This window comes from Vidua chalybeata, chromosome Z, assembly GCF_026979565.1.
Source record: "Vidua chalybeata isolate OUT-0048 chromosome Z, bVidCha1 merged haplotype, whole genome shotgun sequence".
NCBI classification, from domain to species: Eukaryota; Metazoa; Chordata; class Aves; order Passeriformes; family Viduidae; genus Vidua; species Vidua chalybeata.
In genome coordinates, this window is record NC_071570.1 from 8066883 (window position 1) to 8083815 (window position 16933).

General features: G+C 41.0%; 2 protein-coding genes across 3 annotated transcripts in view; one reads left to right on the top strand and one right to left on the bottom strand.

The window, feature by feature from the left end:
• Positions 1–2315: 2315 nt before the first annotated feature.
• HINT1 (histidine triad nucleotide binding protein 1) lies at positions 2316–6264 on the bottom strand. Its single transcript, XM_053932153.1, has 3 exons — positions 6101–6264; positions 3412–3516; positions 2316–2656 (listed from the first exon to the last, which is right to left on the bottom strand). Exons 1-3 carry the CDS (start codon positions 6209–6211, stop codon positions 2492–2494), a joined length of 381 nt encoding a protein of 126 aa, XP_053788128.1. The 5' UTR covers positions 6212–6264; the 3' UTR covers positions 2316–2491.
• Positions 6265–10281: 4017 nt separating this feature from the next.
• The window catches only part of LYRM7 (LYR motif containing 7), a 31983-nt gene continuing 25331 nt past the window's right edge, over positions 10282–16933 (top strand). For both annotated transcript variants that reach the window (XM_053932820.1, XM_053932819.1), the window contains exons 1-4: positions 10282–10333; positions 12408–12480; positions 13099–13169; positions 15633–15714. In XM_053932820.1, coding sequence (XP_053788795.1) covers positions 10316–10333; positions 12408–12480; positions 13099–13169; positions 15633–15714 — 244 coding nt within the window. In that variant the 5' untranslated portion in view covers positions 10282–10315. The remainder of the gene's footprint in view (positions 10334–12407; positions 12481–13098; positions 13170–15632; positions 15715–16933) is intronic.

A 16933-nucleotide genomic window follows, 5' to 3' on the forward strand; every position in this document is an offset into this window, starting at 1 on the left:
AGATCTCAGAGGGAGATGCCTGAAACATTTTGACAGTCTTTTGTCAACTGTTGATCTTATGATTTCTTCCAATTGACATCCTTTTCCCCTCAAAGAAGTCTCAAGGAAAATGAATCCTTATGTCATCTGATCTATTTATCATCTTGAACTTCAAGTGTTTATTTTATGTGAAAGTGTTATGATAGGTTGTTATGTTTTAAGTATCATATATGTATTGTTGGTACAAGCTTTGTTTTAGTTAATATGTTAGGGGATATCACTCCAGTTTCAAGTTTGGGTCCTGGCCAGGCCCTGATTTTAACTTGGACAGGTGAGTTTGCCAGCAAAATCCAGAGGTTTCTGTACAAAAATGAATAATATGCAGGTCATTTTGACCTACCGATTCGATCCTACAGATATAGCAGCTGATGCAGCGTTGAGGTGAAACTTGACATCCTTGCCCGGGAAAAGATGCCAAGGATTTTCACTGGAAACAAATGTTTCATCTGTTTGCAGCCTCTGAAGTGCTGACACAATGTTTCTAATGATTGTACTCTGTTCAATTTTACATATTTTATTTAGAATCTCTTTCTTTTGAACCTTCTTGAATTGTCGGTTTTGATAAGTTTTATGCATTTTATCATTGAGGTCTTTTGTCTTATTTTATATTATGTTTTATATTTTTCAACTTTTCTGTTTCAAAAAGGAAGGAGAAAAAGGTGAAGAAGTGCCTGAAATAAGGCTGGAATGAGGCTGGAGATTTTGTGTATTTTAATATTTTGAAATAGTTCTTTTGTAGGGCCCACTTCACTGATCATCAAGTGAAACGTGAGGAGAATCCCAGACACTGGACAGATCAAATTGAAAAAACCATTCAAATTAATAATTTTGGGCAAGGGTTGTGTTTGTGTTTTCACAGGGGTTGAAAGTGGGTGTCAGCATGATGCGCGAGATCTTGTCGAGTTCAGAGGAGAGCAGGTCCTGACTCCAGAAGCAGAGAAGTCAGCATGCAGACATGAGCAGGTGTCAAGACAGCGGACATCTCTTGGTTCTACATGCAAAAAGAGGACTCTGGGACTTGGGTTTCTTTTGGGACTTGAGTTGTCGTCCTTCCATTTCAGGAAAGGGAGATGTTGCATTTCAGATTCCCACAGGGAATGAGGCCTGCAGTTTGATCAAGTGTTACACTTGTGCCTCATCTTCTCACTGATTGCCTTGGGCAATGGGGTGGTTTTGTTGATGTTTCAACCAAGGGAAATGTTTGGGAAACTCTGGGCAGCACATCAGGTTTGACACCATCAGTCTGAAACACTCAAGGCCAGAAAAGCCCTTTTCAACATGTTTGAATCTGCCAGTGAACAAATGGCTGATTCCAAAAGACACCCCTCCAACAATTTTGCAAGTGCATTCTCAATTTGGAGAATGGAGGTGATGTTTGGATGGGGTTTCTTTCTGTGGCTCCTTATGAGCCTTGAGGACTGGGAAGTTCTGGCAAAAAATGAATTTTTATATAGCAATTCGGCTTTTCGGAGTGGCACAAAACAAAGATAAAATCATAGAAGTCACTCCAAACTCATGTTAGAGCCTGGAGCCTACACTGGGTGACATTCCTGGGAGTGTTTGCACCAAATATGTATCCCAGAGTGTCACTGCGATTACTGTCCTGCCGCTCAGCCCAACCTGGGCTCCTCAGGGAGGCTGTGCAGGCAGGCAGCAAAACCCACAGCTGGTCAAACAGCAGTGTTCCATTCCCCTTGGCATTCATGAACAACTGTATGCAGCAACAGAGAAAGTACTATTAACTGAAAGATTTGCTCACTGAAATCTGAAATCTAAAAGATATATATATGCATACTACATCATGCTGCTTACATGCCAAGAAATGGCCTTGAATATCTTCAAACAGTTCAGTATTTTAATTTCAAGTCCTCAATTTGATCAAAATCACCCATGTGCTACTGAGCTATAGCAGCTGCCGTTAAGACTATTGTTTTAATTCTCAGTGGAAAAATGGAGCCTTAGAATGTCTGTTCCCAACATACTGCACTGACACAGCCCTTGAACAGCGTGTTTGGAATGTCACATTTTAGAAGTTCCAGCAGCAGCCTACGCTGGCTTTACAAATATTTACATACCACGTTCTAAAAGCTTAGATTTGTTCCCAGAAGACATGAAAGTCTGATAAGTGTTTGCACCTTTAGATTTTGAATGCCTTGGCAAATCAGTACCTACAGTAGACTTGTTAGCAGACTGAAATATGTTTTGTGCTTTAAACTCCAGAGAACATAATTTCAACTTCAGAAGTGTTTCCATCAGTAAGGTACACCAGACAGAGATGATTCCCACATGCTTAATCTTTATTGTGCGAATGTTGTTCAGAGCACTTATTACCCTGTGTAGACACACATTAAAAAAAATAATACACTAACAGTGGCTAGACTGATGGACAACATATTAAATCTATTTGGTGGTAACTTGTACGCATGCAGTTAACTCCTGTGGTGTACAAATCTTAGCCAGGAGGCCAGCCCAACTGGCGACCACCCAGAACATGGAGATGTACGTGATAGACAGACTGCCCACCCTCAGGCCCTTCATTCACAACCATCCGGAATCCATTGGTCAGGCCCAGCTTAGCAGCACACTTCTTGCCAACAATCATTAAATGCCCGAGAAGCTAGAGGAGAAAGAAAAAAAAAAAAAAAAAAAGAAAAAAACAACCAACAGAAAACACACAAAAAAGGGGAAAGGGTGGGAAGGGAAGGAATGAGAGCAGAGAACCAATAAGCCAGTAAGTTAATTTTCAGAAATTCAGCCACTGCTCTTCAAATTGTTGCCTGCCTGCAACTGACACTTTCCAAGAAAAACTATAAAGACTGCCTATGCTTAATATATGGGGAAAATAGAACTATTGATCTTTTTCAAGCCAGGCTGTAACAGACTACAAAAGTGTCACAGAAGCTAAATTTACTTCATGGTTAAAGCCCCCACTACTTCTTCTGACAACATATATCCTTCTGGTGAAAAAGAAACTTTATCTTACCACGTAAAGTTTATAAAATCTTTGAGCTTGATGTTTTTAGTTATAAAATGAAATATTCAGCACCTCTCAGCTAACCTTTTTCTTCACCTCTGACCTGCTAAAAACCCCCAAGTCTATATTAGAGTAAGTACTATTGCATGCAAACAATGAAAACAGACATCAGGATTATAAGATAACAAATTCCAATTCATTTTGCATGGAAAATACACACACGGATATATTTTGCTGATTTTACTGAAAAACCTTAACTCCATTATCTTTTAAGCTAGAGGACAAGCATTAGAGTATCAGAAAACTACTCTGCCTGTTTGAAATATCAAGAGGAAAAGGGATATTATGAAATAATGAGAAGCACAGTTTGGTGTACAGAAAACCTTTAGAGTACTTACAGATTCATCAGAATCATCTGCTTCAGACAATCTGACAATTGGCTTCTTAGGAATCACTAAGAAATGTGTTGGAGCTTGGGGTGAAATATCATGGAACGCGAGGCACTGGAGGAACAGGAAACAGATAAAATATAATTTCTTTTGGAGAAAGGTAAGAGTTTCAGTAAATCAATATGCCCCACTAAATACATACTTCAGCAGATTATCAGATATCCCAAACATACACAGAGATGTTAAATTTTCTTGAATTATATATTATTTTAAATCCTTTAATTTCTAAATACAAAACACTACTTACCAAGATCTGTTGAAAAAAAAATCACTGCTTTGTAAAGTACTGTTTAAAAGCTACAGACTTCTCAGCAAAGCAATATACAATCAGGTTCAAGATTTACTATTGCAACATACGCATAACAACTAGTAAAGCTGTTGGCATGCATGCCTATAAAAAGTACATTTATACTTATTTTTTTTAATTAACACCATGTTTAATAAAATGGCAAAGAGCTGCTAATCATCTTCCAGTTATGCCTGAATATTTCCTTCATCAAAGACAGCAAGGCAATACCAAAGATCCTGAAGTTATGTGATTGAGACCATACTAATCTTCTGTTCTCAACAGCACCAAGTATTTCAGAGCAATGCATTAACACCAGCTTTGCTTCAGACATACTCAAATTGAGAGAAAGGCATCACTTCTGAAATACAAATATCTGTCTGTAATGACTAGCTGAATCTTGACTAAATACCAAAATTACAACCAATCATACATTGCATGCATCACCTAAATATCAAATTAGGAACTGCCAATAGGCAAAAGAAAATGAAGCTGTGTCTCTTTGTACAAAATGGCCAACCAGAGGACTAGGACTTGCAACTGGAACCTCAACAATTGTGCAGATGCACAGGAAGCACTCTGCAACCATTAGTCCAAGGATATCTCTGACTTACCCATCACGTTCAACAGCATAACACCTGGCAGTGACTGGTTATGTTACAGACAGTGGATACTTAAAAACACACACCTAGATTCTTCAAAATGCTTATTTCCTAGATACTTTTCTTTGTGAATCAATAAAGTTAATCTTCTTTGCAACTATACTGGTTTTTTAGTATGAGAAGAAATGTGGCTTTTGTCAAAAGTAAAGTTGGTGAAAAGCCCAAACTCAACTTGAATCAATCTTCTACACAACATATCTTTTATACATCAAATCTATCTGGTTTTAAGGTATCTTTAAGAAGATAATGCCCAGTTTTGAATCTCTGATGAACTGCTCATTTCTTCCAAACAGGGAAGGGCGGTAAGTATATAATTGATGAATAAAACTAATTTGCACCCAATTAAATAAATCATACTTAGAGCTGACCATTTTGTAAGCAGCTTTCTTATTATATGTAGTCTCATAGAGGAAGACTGCAAATGGCCAAAACGCATCAAAGAATTTAAAGAGCAAAAGATTGGAAGTAAATAGTTTTCAATGGTACAGAAAGCAGAAGTAGCATTAAGGGAAAAGCACAGTCACAGAAATTCATGAGTGCGTGGGAAACCAAACTTCATTTCAGGAAGTTTAGATTCAACTGGAAAAACAGTGATAAGGCATAATTCTACAGAGACTTTGTACTTTTCAGTATTTCCCTTTCTCTGAAGGTCAATTATTGATTAAAGGCCTTCCTTACCCTTCTCCTTTTAACATTTTCAGCCACCTCTAAAAAGACCTCCTTAAAGCCAACAAAATAAAATCAAGATCACCCACCAGTCAACTGAAACCTAGAAATTCTACATTTCTGTGCACTTTGAAGTAAAAAATCAAGTGATGCACTGTAGGTAATGACTCTTCCAGAAAATACTCCACACAAACAGCTGTCAAAGTGGGCTCAGCAAAGTCAATGGCTTGATTCCTAAATCAAGCAGTGCCCAGCTTACTCTGCTGCAGCCACCGCAGCTGAAGAAAAAACTCAGAGAGGTTTGACTCGGGTAAATAAAGAACACACACCTTCACATAAACACAGAGCAGTAATATAAGCATGACTTTCAGAAATCAGTCAACATTTCCAATATTCTTCAGAGCATATGGCAACTGCAACAATTCTGCCATCTATTAAGGAAACAGTTTCAAGCTATGCATGATTTTTAAGCACATAAATCTGACAAACTGCATCCTTAGAGAGTGTGTATTGTACACTGAGAATAATCCCTTATTTCAAAAGCAAAAGTCCCTTTTAATAGAGCTCCTGTATTTCAGTCTGAAAGACGGGGGAAAAGAGTGCAGGAGATCTTATACTAAGTACTAGTTAGTTTACACTGTGGGAATAACCACTGCATTTCATCTAAAGGTAATTATTTAATTTCGGCCCGAACATGCTGTGATGCACCAGAATCCCTCTCGGAGGTTCACCGCCAAAGCCCAGCAGGCAGAGCTGCATAACCTCTGTAAGGCTATTGAGAGGCACATCGGGACCTGCACCAGCAGCCAGCTGGGGTGCTCTGCTCGGAAGCCGCAGGAAGGCTGCCTGGAAGCGGTAAAGGTTTCACGACTACCCTCCCACACCAGCTGCGAGAACCCTCGACCCTTGGCAAGGAGCCGGATGCAGCTCCAGGGACGGTGCAGGGAGGCGCGGGGGCGCACCGCCCGCCTCGCCGCTCTCCCGAGCGCCTCCGCGGCGCCCCCGGCCCCTGCACAGCCCGCACCTGCTCGTCCTCGTAGATGATGTTGGCGGGGATCTCCTTGCGGATGATCTTCCCGAAGATGGTGTCCCCGCCGGGACGCGCCGCCTGCGCCTTGCTGATCTCGTCAGCCATGGCGGCAGCTCTCGCGGCGCTCCCGCCGGCCCTCAGCCCCGCCTTCCTCCGCGGCCACGCCCCCGGCGTTCATTGGGCCAACGCCGGCAGCTGGCCGTTCCCGCCCGTCTGATTGGCGGTTTCGCTTGTCATTGTCCCGCTGGTCCACGCCCACCGCGCTGGCGCGCCCTCGCTGAGCCGGGAATCGCGGAGGGATCCTGGGGGGAGGAGCTATGGCAGGCTCCGCGCAGGGATCAACGCTGCCAAGTGCAAAGTGACTCTGCAGTGGCAGCGTAGTCCCGGGAGAGGCTGTTGTGGGCAGAAGTATTGCTTATCAAATCCAGCGCAAATATCTGTGTGATTTCTTGGGACAGCTCCTGCAGACTGCACCAGGCTGGGCTGCGTTAGCTTTTCCACCAAAGTTTGCAGGTGTTTGGTGCTCCTGAAATCACGATCCTGCAGAGGGGTAGTTAGTTTGACGTGCCAACCATGAAACAAACTAATCAATATGGCCAAGCAATAATTCACAGAGGGCAACACAAAGTTACACAGCTATACATCTAGTTGTAAGTGGTTTTTTTATATATCTATGACATCAGTCATTAAATAGGAGAAATGAAAAAGCAGGGGCAAAAAACAACACAAACTTGAGGAGTAACAACAAAGCTTCATTTTCATGCAGTTTAACAAGACCAAGTACGAGGTCCTGCACCTGGGTCAGGGCCACTCCTGCTATCAACACAGGCTGGGAGATGAAGAGCAGCCCTGGGGAGAAGGATTTGGGGGTGCTGGTGGGTGAGAGGCTGGACATGACCCAGCCAGGGGCACTCCCAGCCCAGAAAGCCAAACGTGTCCTGGGCTGCAGCCAAAGCAGCGTGGGCAGCAGGGGAGGGAGGGGATTCTGCCCCTCTGCTCTGCTCTGCTCTGGTGAGAGCCCACCTGGAACCCTGCATCCAGCTCTGGGCTCCCAGCACAGGGAGGACATGGACCTGTTGGAAAGAGTCCAGAGGAGGCCACAAAAATGATCAGAGTGACAGAGCACCTTTTCTATGAGGACAGGCTGAGAGAATTGGAATTGTTCACCCTTGAAAAGACTTCAGAATGACCTAATTGCAGCTTTGAAGTACCTGAAGGCAGCCTACAATAAAGATGGGGGAAGATTTTTTACGAGGGCATGTAATGACAGGACAAGGAGGAATGGCTTTAAACTGCAAGATTGGAGGTTTAAATTGAACGTGAGGAAGAAATTCTTTACTGTGAGCATGGTGAAGCACTGGAACAGGCTGCCCAGAGAAGTTGTGGATGCCCAGTCCCTGGAATTGTTCAAGGCCAGGCTGGATGGAGCTCTGAGCAACCTGGTCTAGTGAAAGGTGTCCCTGCCTATTGTAGGGACATTGGAACTAGATAACCTTTAATGTCCCTTCCAACCCAGACCATTCCAGATTCTATGATTTTCTAAACTTTATAAATAAAATAGATTGATTTCCTTTTAGATTTGTCTAGGAGGGTATTAATAGAGACATTTATATACCTTTGTCTCTAGACTAAAATGTTACAGGAAAGCATTTTGGAGGGAGGCAGGGAATAATTACTAAGTGGCTTAAAGCTAATATGGTTTCTGCAGCTGATTACCTGAACATGTTAGAAAAAGAGCAGAATTTGTCATATATTTCTGGTAGTAACTCTGAAATAGTTTATCATTAAATACCCTGAAAAAAAATCTGGTAAAGCACATTAGACAATGAAATTTTATTCTCTTCCTTAGATGATGTTCTGTCTGGATGAAGATATTTTGACATGTATATGTCCTACAGATGGTATTGGAGCTTTATGACAATTAAAAGAAGTACTTCAGGGACAAATTTCTTTGAATTATATTGTTGTCTAACCAAGGTTATTCAGCAAATATATTATTAATTTGATCAAATGCTGCTGTGGAGTTAGTCAGAAAGTATATTTTTATGTTAAGACAAGACATAAAGAGACAAGTTTAGAAGTTTTTCTGAAAAAGCAAAAACATCTTTTTTCATATAGTTGACTTTAGCATATATTTTTGTCTCACCATGTAAACAGCAACTTTTATATTATTTTGAATAAAACAATTAATTAAATCCTCTTTTCAAAGGGTCTGATTCATTCATTCATTCATTCATTCATTCATTCATTCACATCTGCAATAATTATTTGTGGAAATAAATGAAAAATAAACATCACTTCTGCTAACAGATCAAGTTTCTTTAGAAGTTACATAGTAAAAATAAGTAATAGATGCTTACAAGTAAGTATTAATAATAAAAATATTAAAATTATTGAGTAAAAGTTTAGTGTTCCCATATTTCAATTAGCTTCCAATGTAATTGCAGATAAACAATTAAATAGACTGTGTATTGAAGCTAGAGGTGTAGTGAGCAGTAGAGCTGATTACATAGAAAATCCTTATGCTGCCTTTAGCTAATGCTGAAGGATGTGCTAGTGAACTATAAGGTTGTTTGTTTTTCAAGTGAATGGCAATTCAGGTTTATAGACATACCCAGCATGGCCATGATGTGGCCAGGCCAAGGCTGGGTTGGTGAGGGTGTGAGTAAGGCAAGCCAGGGCTGTGGGGAACTTGGTATGAGCAGCCAAGAAAGTGACCTGACTAGAGAGGGGAAATGACTGAACACAAGAAAGTGCCTGTTGGATAACACCAGCAGAAAAAAAAGCCTGCCAGCTTGGCAGCTGTGATCCTGGGAACCAAAAGTGTCCTTGAAAAGTGCAGCTGGCCTTTTCTAAGTACAGCTGAATACCTTAGAAACTTGAGAGGTCCTGAGATACTACTGATAAGCACAGAAACAAGGAATTGTAACCACACCTTTTCTTCTGAAGTGGTGAAAAAATAGACTGGGAAAGAAGACGGCACCCCAGATAAGGAAGGATTCCAAACTGCCGTTGGCTGTTCTAACTGCATGAGCAAGGAAACATTCTGGCAGAATAAAAACTGATTTGAAGGAGCAGCAAATATTATCATTTATTGGCCATTCTAGGTGTCTCACAGAAATTGATGGCTGTCCAGTTACCCATTTGAAACAATTATAATTTTGTTCAGAAGAAGGAGTAAAACACCCTGGTCTTTGTGCTACCCTGGGCAGTGATGTGCACACCCTAGCAGGGGGTGCTGGGCAGGGAGCGGGGCCTCATCCCCACTGTGGCTCCCCTCGGAGGGCAGGGGTCCCTGGGCCATTGACCCCTCCAGTGGACTGAGGAGCCTGTGGGCAGCCCTGCCTGCCTGCTGTGGACCCCCTTGAGCTCATCCTGCAGGCAGTGGCAGCCTCCTGCCAGACCTTGGCATACCGAGGATTGGCACTGTTTGGATAGCCAAGAAGGCCAGTGGGATCTTGGGGTGCATGAGGAAGAGCATTGCTAGCAGATCAACGGAGGTGATCCTGTCCCTCTGCTCAGCCCTGGTGAGGCACATCTGGAGTGCTGTGTCCAGTTCTGGGCTCCTCAGGACAAGAGACACATGGAGCTCCTGGAGCGGGTCCAGAGGAGGGCAGCGAAGATGGGACTGGGGTGTCTCTCTTTCGAGGAGAGGCTGTGGGAGCTGGGCGCGATCACCCTCGGGGCACCTCATCGATGTCCATGACTATCTGAAGGAAAGGTGTCAGAGGAAGGATCCAGGCTCTTCTCAGTGGTGCCCAGCAACAGGACAAGGGGCAGTGGGCAGAAACCGATGCACAGGAAGTTTCTGTGAACACGAGGAACAATTTCATTACTGTGCGGGTGAGCGGGCACAGGAGCAGATTGTCCAGGTAAGTTGTGAAGTCTTCCCCAGTGGGGATGGAACTGTCGGGATACAGTCCTGTGCTGTGTGCTCTGAGCAGGGAGGTTGGACCAGAGGAGCCACTGCGGCCCGTTCCAGGCTGAGCCGGCAGTCCCTTCTGTGAGTCTGTGAAGGCCGCCCCAGCCCCGCCGGCGGTGGCAGCGGGACGGGGGCACAGAGGCTGCTCGGAACGGCGGCGGCGGGCGGCCCCCGGGGGACAGCATTGGCGGCGGCACCGGCAGCAGAGCGGGAGCTTGCGGCTCGTCCCTGACCGGGACTTCCGGCGCGGCACTTCCGGCGGCGGGACGGTGCCGGCGGCGGGCGCCATGGGGAGCCGCGAGCAGGCGAGTGGCACACACACACACACACACACACACACATATACATACACATTCACATACACACACACGTACACAAGTATTCTGCCCGTGCTGGGAGGTTGCGGCTTTGTAGCTTTTGTAGAGCCAAAAGACGTAGACTTTGAGGACAAGAAGGATAAAAAAACTAGGTAAAAGAGAGTAGTGGTTTGCACGCAAAGGCCATTGCGGGAAAAGGAAGCGAGAGGATGTGATAAGCAGAGGTTAAAATACATCAAAAGCACGTCTCGTGAGAGTGAGATAGGGAAAAACAGGGACCTAGGAATTAATAAGCCCTTTCATTACTACGGTGTAATTTCCTGTCCGCACCTCTTTCAGAAGAGTCGTGAAGCCTAGTTTTGGTGTACTGTCAACAGGTATTCGCGGAGCTCTCCGTTAAAGCAGGCGGCTGTAGAGGTCAGAGGTGTCTGCATTAATATATCTTGATCAAGACCATCTAATACAGCTTTTCACCATTGTGGCTGGTGTGGTGAAAAGTTTCCAGGAGGGGTTTGCAGAAATTGAGCCAGAGAATACCCTGGGTTGGAAGGGAACCACAAAAATGATCGAGGACCGTCTTCACGAGTCACACCTCGTGCCGGAGGGAGTCGTGCAAAAGCCTCCTGAGCTCTGTCAGGCTGCTGCCGTGACCACTTCCCTGGGGAGCCTGTTCAGTGCCCAGCCACCCTTAGGGTGAAGAGCCTTCTCCAGAGTGGCCTCAGTGTCCCCTGACACAACTTCAGGCCATTCTCTTGAATCCTGTCACTGGATACCAGAGAGAAGATTGGTGCCTGCCCCTCCTTCTCCCCTTGTGAGGAAGCTATAGACTGCTGTAAGGGTAGGAAGATGCCTGGAAGTGGCTCATCAAATTGTTCAAAATAACCGTAAAAAACTTAAAGTTTTGCCATACATGTGTTTAACATAAAATCATTTGTAATGTTACTTTGCTATTTGCTAAGATGTCAAATATACTATGGGGTAGAAAAATTTTAGGATATTAAAATACCTGCAAAACCCGAAGTTTATTTGCTGTGTTGTAATTCTGTGAGTTTACTTTCCACAGATTTATCCATCTAGGGAATGGTGCAGTTAAAGGCAACATGACTCTCTTCATTTGCTAGGTTTTTTTCCTGAGTTATAGCCCTGTGTTTCTTCTGTGTCCTTCTAAAAAATATTTGGAATACTAATCGTGAGAGAACAATTTGAGGTTATTATGAAGTACCTAGAATTGTGCCCTCTAGAGATGCCAAAATGATACGAACTACTAGAAGGATCTTCAAAAGGCATGTTGTTATCATGTTGTTATGTTTTTCTGGTGCTTGTCAGAGACTCTTTCCAGTCTGGCGAACACCAAAAAAGTCTCATAAGGATTTGAGTATTTCTGTAATTGATTGCAGTCTGTATGAATGATCAGCCAAAACCACATGACTGTGATCTGTGATTCTCCAGGGGTTTGCTTTTCATACATATTCAGGGGTGTCTTCTCTACACTGTAAATCCTAACTTTTTGAGTGTTTGCTTTTATTGAAGTGTTCATTTACTGACCTGGCAGTTGTATTTAAGGGAAGGACTTTGTATTGGTTCTGCTACACCACATGTAGAAGATGTTTACATGAGAATACTTGAGCCATTTCTTTTTCTGTGTTTTTCAATAGCTAGAGAATATGCACTGATGTAATCTTGATAATTCCTTCAAGTAACTTGGCTTTTAGAGTTACTCCAGTTCTGTTGTGTTTATTTGACATTGGCACAATAAATAATGCTTGTGTCCCATGTATTTTCAGGATTGTATTCCCATCCTACCCAATAATTATTTAGGATGGTGGTGCCAGCATCTTAGGGTAATTTGAAATATCTAGACCTGTCTAAGATTTTGATGACATCACATCTGCTTTGGCTGCAAGTGTTTTAATCAGGAATTTAAGTAAAGCCTCTTAGATATTGATTCTGTATCAAATTCTGTACTGAATGGAAGGAACAAGAAATTTCAACCAAAACATTTTCATTTTAACTAACAATCCTGCTAGCAAATAAGTTAGTTCTGTTTATGTTGTATTGGCAGGTTTTGAAGCTTTTTAAGTTGTTACACAGAACACGGCAAGAAGTTTTCAAAAATGATACCAAAGCCCTCGAAGGTGAGATACTTGTTTTGTGGGGTGTGTGCTTACCTATATTTTGTGGAACTTTCTTCTTGGAGTACAGAGAAGGATAATTCCTAACATAATCTTTCCTCAAATTACTCCCATAATTTTCAAGTAATAATTGGGAAAACTTGTGTGTCCCTAACCATATACCCTTTAATTTGAAACAGAAAAATGGTCCTTAGATTAAAGCACCCATATTCAAGCACCCACATATTTTGGAAGAGAAGCATCTCTTTTTTGAGTGTTCCTGATCTTCCTGGGAGATACATGTATTTTGGTTTTTTAACTTCTCTTCAGTCCAGCCAGAGCATGGTTAGATGTATTAATTAATTCTGTATGTATGGTTTTTCCTCAAGGAATTAAACCTGCTTTTTTAGTACCTTGTGTATGCAATACAGAATGCTAAATTGGGAATCTTATTTTATTAGTATACCAGTCAACTTAAAATGTGACATCATGTGAATTACATGGAGATCTTACTTTGAAATACTTTGATCAGAGTGTCTCAGGAATGTGCCATAAAGAACTTAAGATTCTTAACTTTGGGGCATTGACAAATTTGAAATAAAATTTTTGTTAATTCTTTAGTTTTTTGTTTACTTTATTTAGCTGCAAGACAAAAGATAAATGAAGAATTCAGAAATAACCGAGACGAGACATCTGAAGAGAAGATCAATGAGGTATTTTATTGCTTTCTGTTGCTTGGGGTTTTTTTCCACTTTATGTAAGAATATTTAGAAATGAGTTCTTTACTTAAAGGATCTCTAAACCACTGTAAACACATTGAGACATCACGAAAGCTGTGTTGGTTTAGAAAGACTTCTACATGGATCTTTGTTTATAAACATATAAACAAGTCCAATGGTATTAATACTGTCTTACAGAATCTTGTACATACAAAAATATGTAAGTAGAAAGTGTGTTCTGATAGTTCAATGTGATTATTTTGAAGTTTATGATAAAATTTTATGAGAAAATGTTTGAAGTTGAAATTTTCATGTAACTATTTTATGCTTTGCTCATGCTACCTATCTGCAGTGTGGTCACTTAAATTTACCTGCTTACTATTGTTTAGGCAAACAGAAACAAACAGAGAAATTAAACAATCTGCTCAGTTACTAACAGATCACAAGTGGCTCAGCATCTTTGTGGAAGGCAAAAAACAGCAAAATTATTAGGATTGATTGTAGTATATATTAATTATAATACAGGGATTTTTTGCTTCTTCTTTCCTCATCATGCATTAAAAGTAGAGCATGCTGTTAATTCACTAAGGTATGTTTGCTCAGTTGTTGCCTTAACACTTTTTGCTGAGTCATTTTTTCTGAAAGTTACTGTGAACTGAAACAGAACTTCTGTATTTTAGATAATTTTATTTATTAACATCCCTACAGAGTGATTAACTTAGTCCTCGTCATTCAGCCTTTTATCAGACTGCCCATTGTCACTGGGCACTGGTTGCAAGAAAGTGCCTACATCTGTCCCTTGAAGAAATAAAATGAAAACCTTTTCCTTATGCCAGCCACTGAACAGTAACATAAATAGTTCTGACCATTTAGTTAGGAGTTCCTGAATTTCAGCTTGTTATCAGCCTCCTGTAATAATACTCAGTCTTTGTGTTACCACTGAATTATCAGCTAAATTATGTGTTCAGAGTTGTTTTTTTTAATAGATGTACAGGAAAAATATTTGCTGCAATTCTGAAATCTGTATTTGTTTTCTAGGCAACCTACAAATTTCACATATGTGACTTTTTAATATGGATTAGTTGATATTTGATTAACTGTGTCAGTGAAAGAAATAGTAGACTTCTATTCCAGCTACACACTCCTAGGACATCACAGAAGCTGTCACGTTTATTACATGTACACACTGAATAGACTTGGTTGCAGAGGAAGTGAATGAAGTTTTATATAGGACTTGAGAAAGTTTGAGCACTTGCTTATATTAATGTGGTGCTGTTAGTGTTCTGCTTTGGACAGCAACTAAAAAATGGAGTATTGACCAGCCAGTATAGAAAACTACAGTGTATTCTAATATGACAACAAGTACTTGTATCTGTATGTACTTGTACATGTCAAGCTTGCAGTGACATAAGGAGATCAAGTATGAGAATGAGAAATGTGATAGCTGAATCTAATGCACCTGTTATTTGTCTCATTATGTAAAGTGTCAGACCAACTAGCAGAATTCCATTAAGGTAAGCCTGAAGAGGAAGCTGTGCTTCAGGAGCATGCAGCCTGGGTGCTAATGTGCTTTCAGCAGAAGGAACTGGAGGGTACCTGCTCGAAGCCCTTAAAAGGGAAGAGCATGAGAAGTACAGTGTAGATGGCAAGTATTGAGCTCTAGCCTTTGCAAAGATACACTTCTGTTGGTACGTGCCACTTCCTAGTGTGAGCGTGTCTCCTGAAATGTCTCACTTGAGCCATTCCATTTATTTCTGACACAGGTATCATGCAAACAAGTATTAGACTTCTCTTAATGGCTCAGCAAAGCTAGCAAGGGTGCTGCAGCTTATCCTCTTAGGGAGAGAAGGAATTCCAGGCCTTTTGCCAAATACTAATACTTCAGGTAGTCTTTAGAAAGTGCCTTGTTTCTGCACCGTTCTGCTGTGAAACCTCGGTATTCTTAATTCTTGTCATGTTTTGCCCTTGTTTTTGTCCCCTTATTTCAGGAGCAGTAGTGTTGAAAGGATGAGATTGCCCTTTCACTATGGGAAGTCAAAGGTTATTGAGGTGTGAGTGACTGTCTTTGATCATTGGAAGCTAGTTACTTGGTTTTGTAGTTGCATTTCAGCTTATTCATTTGCAGTTTTAATTTGGTACACAGAGGTATGTACTCGTGTATGTTACTAGGCCAGTGTTTCCCTCACTGTGTGCTCCATGTCAAGGTCACTTACATGTCAATCTGTAAATTATTCTAGGATCCCCAAGGCAAAAGCAATGTATACATTGTTCATAAATAACTGAGTGACTTTATTATTATATAATTATATATATTATTATATATTATAACTGAATATAATATTACAACTGAATGACTTTATTATTTGAATAGTTGTCTGGTATGGAAAATAGCTTCAGAGATAGTCACATATAATTTAAATTACTCTCTTGTTCCTCTCTTCTTACTCCTTTTACTAGCTTCTTAAAATAGCTTCAGATGTTGAAGTGATTCTCAGAACTTCTGTTATTCAGGCGGTTCACACAGATTCTGACAAAATAGGTGAGTAAGCCTGCATGCTAGAAAGATACTTACATTTATGTTACAGTTTAGTAAATAAATATAGAATGTGAAAATAAGGAAAGGAATAGTGAGGCAAATAGCCTGTCTGTTATTCTCAGGCAAAATTCTCAATGTAAGCTATTCATTAATGTTACTGCCTAGGACAGGTGGAGGTTTCAAAGGTACAAAGTTTCCATACAAATATTTTGAAGTATGGAGGCTGGTAGAAAAGAGGCATTGACTACTTTGAATGCCCTTAACTAGCTATAACTATTAGGAAGGTCAGCAATTAGATAGCTGGTCAGCATGCATGTACAGGCTAGTCAGTCAGCATATGTCGAAAGGCAGTAGCCACAGTACCTATCTGTAGGTGCTTGCTCTACCAAATAGGGAGGAGCTGCCTGAGGAGTATTAGCAAGTGCAGTATGTACACTGACCATAAAATAGCTTTTTCTTTGAGGATTGAGTGTTCATTTCCAAAACTTTTTTCCAACAATTACAGTTTCAGGTTATGCTGTGTAAGATTTGTGACACAGTGATTACCTCAATGCAAAGTCTATCAAATTCTGAAATCCTGATTCCTGGTTTAGAAGTTCTTTTATCTTGCAGTCAAAAAGAGAAGTAGTAGGTAGGCTCATTATACAACTGTATGGTAAAAGAATACAGGAAATCTTCAGCTGTGTACATGGTTTCCTTTTACTTCCGTTTAGTGTTGTCTGTAAAGTTTTGTACCAATTTTCAGTTTTAGGTTTGGTAAAACATTTAACTTTAAAACAGCAGTTACAATCAAGGCCAAAGATAAGTCTGGACCAGTGTCAAGTCTTCCACGGTAATTCCAGGCGGTTGAAGAAGAGGAACATACAAATTGAATCTGCACCTCTTTCAGCTGTTCACACCTGGCAGCACTCTTGAGTCAGGGATGTTTTCTGGTTTAATTATCTTCAATGGGCTTCTCTTCAATTACTTTTCATTTTCACCAAGCTGTTAATGAGTTTTAAGTCCTTTATTGCTTCCTTTTTTTTCACTTCCCCATTAAACAGCTCTCAGAAACGACAGGTGAATGCCTGTGATTATTCTTGCTATTCACTGCACACTGTGGGCAAGGAAGCATTTATACACACAATGATGGCACAATAATGTTTTCTCTTTCATTTTCAACTGGATTCCTGCTAATAGTCACTGCTAATTCTAAGTTTAATTTTTGGCTGCTAAGCATACA

Excerpts from the sequence above, each read along its gene's own strand:
- HINT1 (XM_053932153.1), bottom strand. The coding sequence starts at position 6,211 with ATGGCTGACGAGATCAGCAAGGCGCAGGCGGCGCGTCCCGGCGGGGAC. Across the intron at positions 3,517-6,100 it reads TCATCTACGAGGACGAGCAG|TGCCTCGCGTTCCATGATAT; the intron begins GTGCGGGCTGTG and ends CTGTTCCTCCAG. Across the intron at positions 2,657-3,411 it reads CAGATGATTCTGATGAATCT|CTTCTCGGGCATTTAATGAT; the intron begins GTAAGTACTCTA and ends TTTCTCCTCTAG.